The sequence below is a fragment of the Lactuca saligna genome, chromosome 7, assembly GCF_052625555.1.
Source record: "Lactuca saligna cultivar CGN05327 chromosome 7, ASM5262555v1, whole genome shotgun sequence".
NCBI classification, from domain to species: Eukaryota; Viridiplantae; Streptophyta; class Magnoliopsida; order Asterales; family Asteraceae; genus Lactuca; species Lactuca saligna.
In genome coordinates this window covers 28,803-39,613 of record NC_136423.1, presented here as the reverse complement: position 1 = coordinate 39,613, position 10,811 = coordinate 28,803, and the positions used below count along the sequence as shown (strand labels likewise).

The 10,811-nt window shown below is 37.8% G+C and overlaps 1 protein-coding gene across 1 annotated transcript; it reads right to left on the bottom strand.

Moving 5' to 3' along the window:
- Window positions 1-532: 532 nt before the first annotated feature.
- On the bottom strand, window positions 533-4,458 carry LOC145004614 (protein IQ-DOMAIN 17-like). The gene is made up of 5 exons (XM_078963570.1): window positions 4,031-4,458; window positions 3,674-3,958; window positions 2,400-2,648; window positions 2,069-2,197; window positions 533-1,613 (listed from the first exon to the last, which is right to left on the bottom strand). Exons 1-5 carry the CDS (start codon window positions 4,166-4,168, stop codon window positions 780-782), a joined length of 1,635 nt encoding a protein of 544 aa, XP_078819696.1. The 5' UTR covers window positions 4,169-4,458; the 3' UTR covers window positions 533-779.
- Between the last annotated feature and the right edge of the window lie 6,353 nt (window positions 4,459-10,811).

Genomic DNA, 10,811 nt, shown 5'->3' with positions numbered 1-10,811 from the left:
GAGCATTTGGTATCAACCCATTTTATATTTTGTTCCTATATAAATGAGCATTTGGTATCAACCCATTTCATATTATGATCATTTGACAAACTTTCCTATATAAGGAAGCAATTGGTGTATTTTGATTATTTGATTAATTTGGTAGATTTTCCTATATAAGGGAGCATTTGGTATCATTCATTCTCCTATAACACCCCTTAAATACCCTATAATCATTTTTATAAAAAGTAAACCTATAATCAACTTCTTGTAATTATCTTTTTCGAAAAACAATGTAATTTCAACCAATAAAAATATTTCAAACATTAATTAGGGTTGTCTAAATGGTAAAATAGAATGTTTTTTTAATCAACCTCAAAATAAATTCTATCAAATATATACATACATCTACATGAAAAACATAACACTTTATCGGAAAACATAACGTGACTACTGTTTCATTGGAGTAAAATCCAATAAAGAAATGTTGTGCTCTGCTGGTGTTTGCAAAATCAAGGCCATAATCAATTTTGAATTCATTACTATCATATCCTTCCGCCAAGACCCACATATTATATTAATATTATTCGACACAATGTGCAGGATGCATGTGAGTGTGACCGCATTTACATCAAAAGTTTAAACTGGAAACAGCTACTTGCCCTATAAAAATTAATTAATTAAATCACACCAAACTTCAAACGTACCCTTTATCCCTTGACCAAAACTAATTAATTGAATTAGCAATCATCAAACTAAATTACTCTTTCAACACTCGAGTTAGATTTTTATTAGATTCATCACCGCAACGTCCACCTCCTAAGATCGGTGGTTGAACAAGGAGACACCTCGCCACCTGCGATGCTCTCAGTATAATACGATGAATAATTGGACTGCTGTTCCATCCCCATCCCCATGTATGCATATGATGCTTGATTGACGCTGGTAAAGCTCGGACTCCTCAAATCCTGTCCATTTCCACCACCATACGGGTCTGGAACCGGGAACGAGAGCCGTTTCTTGGCGGATCCGGATCTGTCCCTCTCCGGAGTCGAAGGCCTTTGTCTGGGTGCACTCTGAGACCTTACCCTAGCCTTGGCTGACTCGGTTGCAGCCATGTAATTGGGCATTGCACCTCCTCCTCCTCCACCTGTCGAACCCCTTGCATGTTGCTGCTGATGATGCAACATGACCGTGTTGAAACTATAGTTAGACCTTAAGCTTGGTGTTTGGCTTTGAGTGCTGTGATAGCTTCTGTCTTCTCTAACATAATGAGGGCTTGCAGATCGGACTTGTATTGGCCTTGTTTTGGATGGGGAAGGTGTTACTGTTACTGCTGGGGACTGATGGTGTTGGGCTCTATGGAGAGGAGAAGCAGAAGAGGGGGAATTTCGTTGGTTATGGTGGTGGTGATATTGATAACTAGATCTTCTCATATGGTTAGGAGGGGGTAAGCTTGAGTAAGGCTGAGAGGTGTCCACTTGAACAGTTTTAACACCATCTCTGTGATCAGTTGAAGCTCTTCCCATGGGCCTGCTGCTATCCCATGCTTTTGGACCCAGCCATTGCTGCCTCTCTCCAACGCCAACCTCATTATCACTGCCCATTGATGAATTCCTACCATTTCTTCTCATCTTTTAATCACAAAACAATCACGCATATCAATTACAATTTTTTGATTTTAATACAACCAAAACAGCAGTTACTACTAAAATACCAAAATGGGATCGGAGGTGTTCTATCAAGAAATCACCACATTTTGTAAAAGTACCAAGAATTAAACATTTATTTCGCAAAATGGACTTTGCCAAATTGCTTTGATGACCTTTCCAGCAAATCTTGAATACTTTTCTAAATTTGTAAAATTATTGTTATTTGGCAAATCAATTGCACAAACAACAAATGAGAAAGACAAAAATAGTAGGGAGTAGGGTTCGTAGTCGTAAAGTAACTTCGGAAAACCAAAAGTATTATTTCATAAAACTCATTTTACAAAATGGATTGTTATTTTGTTACAGTTTTCCAAAACGTGGATATTTTGTGATATGAGAACCAGTCATTTTAGTGATTACCATGTATGAAGACAAACCTCTTGAGAGAAGGCTTGCGACAAAGTCTTGTCGCGTCTAGCAGCTCTATTTTGAAGCATTGCTTTCACTTCCTCTATAGTGTGTGGCCGTTCATCCCAGTCATCAGCAATGCTACTTCCATCTCGAGACTAAAAGTTACCAAACTAAGCTTTTTGAAACATATCAAGGCAAAATGTAACAACTATGTACATACATACATACATACATACATACATACATACATACATACATGTGTGTGAGTGTATTCATAAGCACACACCAACAGAAACACACACACACACATGTATATTTGCATGGTTAATAGATATATAGGGTAAATGAGGCACATACCATAGATCTCCTGTCAGACATATCTTGATGATAACGAGAGCCCCAGGCACTGTTGGTGTCACTAAATGTAGATTTTCGACTAGTGCATTGGTCAGATTGCTTCATGCGCTGATCAAGAACACGAGCCTGCACTCTAACCAAGGCTTGCATGCATTGAAGTGTCATTTTGGCTTGCTTTCTCACATTGTGACCCCTCACTAATGCTTGCAATTTTACCAGTCCTTTAAGTGCACGAAGAGCTCTCCTGGCCTACGAAGCAAACACTGTTAGTTAGGTTATCGAACAACAAACACTTAATTAAAGATGCGAAGAAAAATAAATAACACACAATATTAGGGTAACTTTGCTACATCCACAGGCGAATTAAAGAAGCTTATTGATTTCAAAATAATAGTTACTATAACATCGAGAATCTATATATAGAGCTAAGGAATTTTGATTTTGATTATAAAACTGCCAAGTATTACACATCTACCACAAGTAGAAGAAATAGACAAATAGTCACTTTATTATGGTAGAAGAAATGATTTTGATTATAACATCCATGTTTGAAGCCAAAATGCAAACTTTTGCAGTATTGGTCGCTTTATTATGGTAGAAGAAATGGGCCTCCTAATAGAAAGCATGGTAAATATAGCAGGGAAAGCATTTAATTCCCTACAGAATAGATTACGGGTATCCAGAATAGAATATGTTGAGTGGGTGCATGTGCCCTTGTTGCATTCACAGGCAATGTTCCCATGTGCTTCATCGTTCATCCTTGTAATATACTAAGGTTCTGTTTTGATATAACGTAATCCGGTAAAATGTATTCAGATATTTACTTTTACTCAACGTTGAAAAACTAATTAAAAAAAATAGTCAACAACTAATTTTTACAAGATTAGCCTCATTTAGTATCAACCTTTCCATTTCTCTGAAAATCAACTTTTACCAAAACGCTTTCGTTTTTGGACTCCCACGTCATTTCCAAATGATCCATTGGATTTTTTTAGCAACCTCAAATAAAGTGGTCCTTTCTTTTTATTTTGTCATCCGTAAATATTTTTATTTTCACACTGATTGTAGTTCATTTACTTTTGAAAAGACAAAAATATTGATTGTAAATGTTTGATATTCTGGATACAAAAATTAAAATGAGTAATAGCCACAGGAAAATACCGTCGTCATATGAGTCAATATGTGTTCAGTGAATGAATGTAGGACCCTAGAATTAACAGCTAATTATAATTAATTAAGATGGTTAGATGATAGATCTTTGTTTTGACACTAACCAGATAACCCCGGAATGCCGTCTGAATGATGGTAGCGGCATAGTGCTCCCTTGAATGACCAGCCGGCGGCCTACTGATCGAAGCCACCTCCATTGCCGCTGGAGCCGTGGATACCGCTGCAATGGCCTGCTTTTGTTCCGACGCCCCAGAGTCTGTACAAGTGGCATCGCTAGCCACTCGGCCGCCGCTCAAATTACTCATCTTAGCTTGCTGGGTTGCTTGTACTGCTTCATTTTCATGGACGCTGGTGGGCTTCCGGAATAGCCATCTTCTCTTTTCCCTTTTCTGAATTTATGGAGAAATCCATTTAATTAGTACAAGAGTAGGACATGAATAATGAAGGGAAAAAAAAGGAACCTTGTCGTCTTCCTCGTCAAGATCTTGAGCTTGAGTATCATGATTTCTTCTTTGAGTCTTTTTATCGGAATCTTTGCTAGGAGATCGGAAAGCCCTTTTAACAGCGGTGAGCCATGAGGATCCACTTTTCTTCCCCATAGATGTTAGAAATAACAATAATAACAACAACAAAGAAGTTGCATTTACAACAGAAGAGAAAAGGGGAGCAGCTAAAAGGGGCAGTGCTCAGAAAGAAAAAGAAGAGATCTGGAGAGAAAAGATAGTGAGGCCTGGTTCACCTAACAAGCAAAGCACTTTTATCTGTAAAGGAAAGAGATGCATATGAGAGAAGGATAGTGTGTCAGTCATGTGTAATGGAAAATGGTGGTGGGGTTGACAGGGAGAGTTATAAATGGTCAATAGTTTGTTCGAACAATAAAATAATAAACAGGATAATCACTTGAATATAATGTATTTATAGATTTGTATACTATTTTTTTTTCCGATATTTTTCCATTTAATTTATTGAACTATTTAAAAAATATCATTATGATCTACGGTAGAAGGTTTAGCCGATTTCTTACGAGCCTCTGAGCTTCGGTTAGGCTCCGACAAGTCTTCAGCCAAAAACACCAAAAAAAAAACCTTAATTTATATGTTTTTTCTCCAAAAAATCTTTAGCCCATATTAAACATCTTCAAGAACAAAGATCAAAAAATGAGTTCATCATAAATGATTCCAGATTTGTGTGAGTGTGTGTGTTAGATTGAACAAATTTCAAACATAAACCCAATTTCAATTTTCAAACTTAAGAATTCAAACCTAAAAATTAATTTTTCATCTTCATCTTCTTATGTTCAAACTCAAGACCTCAAACCCAGAAATTAATTATTCATCTTCATTTTCTACGATAAAAAATTCTAGATCTATCGGCAGCTTTTGATGGGTTTGTTCATCGTGTTCTTGAGCTAAGATCTTTATCGGGTTCATCAGGTTTGTTCGTCGTGTTCTTGAGAGCTTCTTCAGATTTGAATGTGTGTGTGTGTTAGATCAGAACACAAATCCATATCTACATATGTGTATGATTTCGTTTTTGCTAGATCTGCTATGGATGAAATCATTTTACTCAAGAAATCGTTTATGGGGTTTTATTCTTCAAAAAATCGAAGTTTTGCTCAAGAAATTGTTGCATATTTGCTTAAGAACACCATGAACGAAGATTGAAGACGATGAACAGTAATCGAAGTGTGTGTGTGTGTTCATGCTCTTATATGATGTATGCGTTTTAACCTCCAAAAATCGATGTGTGTGTGGGTGTTTATCTTCTTCCCAGATTTGGGTTTGGGTTTTTGGAATGATTTTCAGATCAGTGTTGTAACGACCCAAAAATCAAGGGTAAAATTTTCATTTTAATATAGCTAAAACATTGATACCATTGATTTCAAACATTTCAAATCATCATTAAGTATAACATTTATTAGAGTTCATCCCAAAATCATTCATTGTAGAAATCATAGGTGTGTGCACTGCGATCAATCCGAGCCTTTCTTTTCCAATCGATGGTACCTGAAACAAAAACTGTAAACCGTAAGCACAAAGCTTAGTGAGTCCCCCAGAGCATACCCCACACACAATCCACATACACATACCATATTAGCTATAAAAGTCACATATATCACATAAGTCATGCATACAAACATATGTGTTGCCATGGAAACCCTCCAAGGTCTTATACCATGTGTCATGGGAATCCCCACATGATCACAATCCACTGCCTCGGGAATCCCCCCCCCCCCCCCCGAGGTCTCTAGTACCAAATACAAATCATGCAAAATAAACGTATTGGGATGCCATGGAAACCTTCCAGGGTCTTATACCATGTGTCATGGGAACCCCCACATGGTCATAATCCACTGCCACGGGAACCTCCCAGGGTCTTCCATGCAAGCATCACAAAGACAACTAGCATATCAAATACCACACAATCAACTAGTATACCACATATAACTAATTATCATGGGAACCCCCACATGGTCACATACATAATACATAATGTATCGATAGCAATTTCACAAAAATCTCACCTCGCACTATAGAAGCTTCCCGCCAGTGGCGGATTTAGGGGGGTTCCGGGGTGGCACCGGCAACCCCTAAATTTTCCGGCCGCAGTGGAAAAAATTTCGAAAATTTTAAAAAATTTTATTTTTTCTACTATCGTGCAACCCGTAATCTTCCCGTGCAACCCCTACTATTAAAAACCTGCTTCCCGCATGAATTCCTTAGTTGCTGCCCCGCCAGCTTCCCGAGCTGTCACCACCAATCAATATACCCAATTAGCAATTAGTTCCCATACCATAATCCTTAACCCATGTATGGGGTAAAATGACCATTTTACCCCTTGCCCAGTATGATCCAAAACTAAGGCCCAAACCCAAAACTAAAGCCCAACATTATAATGTCCGTAGAACCATCAATGTCCTAATTTTCCAAATTGGGCCCAGACCTTTCTAATGGACCTTATACTAAAGCCCAATATTCTCCTTAGTCAAAAATCATGACCCCAATTGGACCACGAAGGCCCAAAACAACCTAATCTAAGAATTGGCCCAAACCGAGGCCCATAAATGTAAAGTGCATTTTTATATTGGGCCTAATAGGCCCAACTATTCCAATATTGGCCCAAGATACATTCATACCTAACAAACCGCAAATCCAGGCCCAAAACCATGAGGGCCCAAAGGTTCGAAGTCCACTAAGGCCCAAGTCATCCTGAGAGTGTGCGCCCAGCGTACCTCTTCTATACACTTAGCGTACTGGGCAAATGGATTGTACGCGCAACGTACTACATAGTACGCCCAACGTACAAACAACTCATGCCCAAAATCCATTAAGTGCTTATTACTTGATCCCACCAGTCAAAATCACAGATCGGAGCTATACTTAATGTCTAAACCCATAATGTAACAACCAAAACATCAGGGGTAAAATTTTCATTTTTAATATAAACCAAACATAGATATCATTTATTTCAATCATTCCAAAACATTGTTAATTAAAAACATTTATCAGAGTTCATCCCAAAATCCTGAATTGCGGAAAACATAGGTGTGTGCGCTGCGATCAAGCTGAGCCCTTCCTTTCCAAAATAAAGATACCTGAAACCATAAACAAAACTGTAAGCAAGTGAGTTCCCCAGAGCATACCCACACACAAACACGTACAACATATCATGTTAGCTAAACAGTTATACGGACCACATGAGCCATGCAAAACAACATATAAGGAAGCCGTGGAAACCCTCTAGGGCCTTACTCCGGGTGCCAGAGGAACTCCCACATGCTCTGTGACATCCCCCTTTTCACGGCCAGAAAAGACCGATTTTGTTTATGCTTTATAAAAAAAATCAGAGTATCTCTTTTAATAAAAATGTTGCGGAATTTGTTCCCAGTAAAACATGATAAATACGTTATCAAGGCATTTCCGAAAAAAAGTATTTTTATTCATTTTAAAACATTTAGGATGTCATCGTCAATACAGAAACACAAGCATAAACAGAAATTACATTCATTATTACTAGTGATTTATATCTCATTAATCTCTCAGTGTAATGTGATTTCATATCAACAATTGTGATATAAATAAACTGAGTGGGTCAGGTTAGGAAACCTGGTGAGTACATAGGGTTTTCAACCCATAATAATATAATTATTATGTTTAATCATCAAACAGTTAACCCAATTACTCATCCCCATTATCTTCTTTACTCTTAAGGGTCTACCCTAAGAATCAGCTATTTCTCATTCATTCATTCCTAAGGATTATCCTAAAGAATAGGTACGAAGTCCATCGTTGTCAATGACACAGCTATCAAGCACATCTGCTAGTTCTATCACTTAGGCATAGCTGCCCGAATTGCGACATTCTATATGAGGCACAACTGCTAGTATTATCCTTTGAGCACAGTTGCTAAGGTCATTTCGTTTATTGACAGTATCATTTTTGAGAGTCCACTCACAATACATGTCAATGGGTTTTAGAGTACACCGGTGAACACATCGTTCACAACACCTACATGTTACAAGCCTGCTAGTGATCCACTCGACTGTCTAGAATAGTCCATGGTTATCATCCATACTCTGCTAGATGACGGGGCCATCACTTGGGTCATCACTTAGGTCATCGTTTGGCTCATCGCTTGGGTCATCGTTTCTCACCATATTTTACCACTTATATATCATCGCTCATCATTCATCTCATCTCTCATCGCTCATCATTTATCTCATCTTTAATCTACCCATCTTCTACCCAACACATTTTGTAGACATAAAATGCGTATACAATTTAAATCATTTAAAACATATATAAAATCATTCATCCAGCATAAGCAACAAGTATTCGAGTAATATGCACACATAGGATGTAGTTTATATAAAATACTTCATATCTATGTGTAAGATGAAAGTAACTATGCATTCAGAACATGTAATTTATATTAAATACTTCATATCTATGTGTAAGATGAAAGTAACTATGCACTCACTTGAAAAGGTGGTGTCTCGGTACTCGCACAGCACTTCGTTATCTCAAAACAATTTTCCCTTGATAAAACCTAGTATCAATACCACTAGGGTTTCGTCTAACGTTAACCGCGACTAATTAATAGTCTAGCTATTATTACTATTATATAAGTGTTAAGCAACAATCTTATATAACTCATAATAATAGCCCAAATAATTATTTTAAGGTCCTAATAGTGTTACTATATCAAAACATAAGCTATACTAAGGATAGGATAGGTGTAGCTCACATACAATGGGTTTTTTCTCAAAACCGGGCTCCACCGAAGCAGAGTTTCTGAGCGGAAGGCTCTTCTTTTCAGAGTCGTAGGGCGCTCCGGGGCTTCCGCCTCGTGCTAGGGGGTTCCCTAGGCTTTAGCTTTAGAGAGAGAAAGAAGGGATTGAATGAGTAAGGAATGAGCTTCATCCAACACCTCTATTTATAGGCTGCCTGGGGTGTTACCACATCGAGGTGCCTCTCACCATGTCGTGGTGTTGCGTAGGCTCCAAGGTTTCGCCTGGTGCTGACACGTGGCATCGCACATAGGGTGGAAATCAGCCGATTTTCAAAAATTCATAGCTTTCGCATACAAGCTACGTTTTCAACGTTCTTTATATCCACGCGTAGGTAAAAATAAGATCTACAACTTTCATTTTGACTCCATCAGGTGATTTTCGATCGATCATAAATTTAACAGTACAAGGAGATTGTATTGTTAAATTTCCGCGTAAAATTCGTACCTCCTTCATACGGACTCTGTTTTCATCTGTCTTTTTACCATTGAGTTTCTATTAATGAGATCTTCAACTCTCATTTAGGTCGGGTAGGCCAAAAACCGATCAAACAAAAATTCGAGTTTCGGGTCGTGCACTACTATGCCAAATCTTAGAAAATTCATAACTTCCTCATACGAAGTCAGATTTTGGCGTTATTTTTTTGTATGTTCTCATTTTAACGTATACTGCAAATTTTGTTTATATTTTTAAGGCTATAAAGTCCTCCATCATAATTCAGTATTTACGTCCCCCGGTGTCGTGCTGGTTTTGCCGAAAAACTTCGACGGGTCATAAGTTCTTTGTTATAACTCGGATTTCGGCGCTCTTTATATGTACGGAACCCTTGAGACATATTCTACAACTTGGTTAAGATTATTTATGCTAAATAATGTTTTGTTGAAAACTCATTTTTGACCGCTATTATCTCTAAATTGACTAGCCCGTATCTACAGGCGTTACAATTATCTCCCCCTTAGGATGATTACGTCCCAGAATCATCAATGAAACAGGCTAGTATAATGACTCCATACGTTATATCTTCATGCTAGATAATAATCGTAACCACCTTGTTCCTTCGAATGAGTATCTAACTCTTGGACTCCTTGACTGCAGGCGGTGCTTGATCTTGCACTTTCTCCCTATCTCACGTTAGGCTCCAAATTATGACCTTCAAGTCACAATATCAATCCTCACTGGATACGAACTTAAGATAAGTTATTTTATTACTACAATGGAATGATGTGTCATATTCTAATGACTTAACATCGTATGTTGCAATGCTTAGACTCAGGTCTCTTAGAGTCTTCCAAAAAATACTATACCTTCCTTCCTGTTCTAATCACATCTTAAAAGGTAGCATTTCTAGCTATAAGCAACTATCGGGATACCTCTACCGATCGCTTTGATTATCTTTTATTTCAATCTTCCGGCTTAAGTCAGATGTTACATCAAACTTGGTTCTCTAAACCACGTAACATACTCATCGTAGTCGGACTCAATTCGATATGACCACTAGGGTTGTAATAACAATCATCTTCTTAGTCATTACCGAAATGATGGTAACGACGTACTTGAATAAAATGGAATCAATTACTAGCTTCTTGGTAACCTTGTGACTTTCCCTGATCCAAGTGTGAGTCATGTTCATCTGGTAGTATAGGCCTCTACTACCATTCACGCCTACTCATACTCGTCCCAAGTATTGTCTTGCAGTTTTCAAAGTCATTATCACAAAACAATTTTAACACATACTAAGGTGTCCAAACAATCACACAAAATTTCCTAAACTCTACTAGGACTTAATCCTTGCGTATCATCAATCATCAATTTTGCTTCACTCGGTTGGTGATAAAACTGTCAGACGATGGGATAAATCCATGGATTATACCAAAATTCTTTCTTTCCACCAATTAAAAGTGTACTTCTCCCGTACCATACATATTACCTATTTAGATGCATTCTAAAGGCAA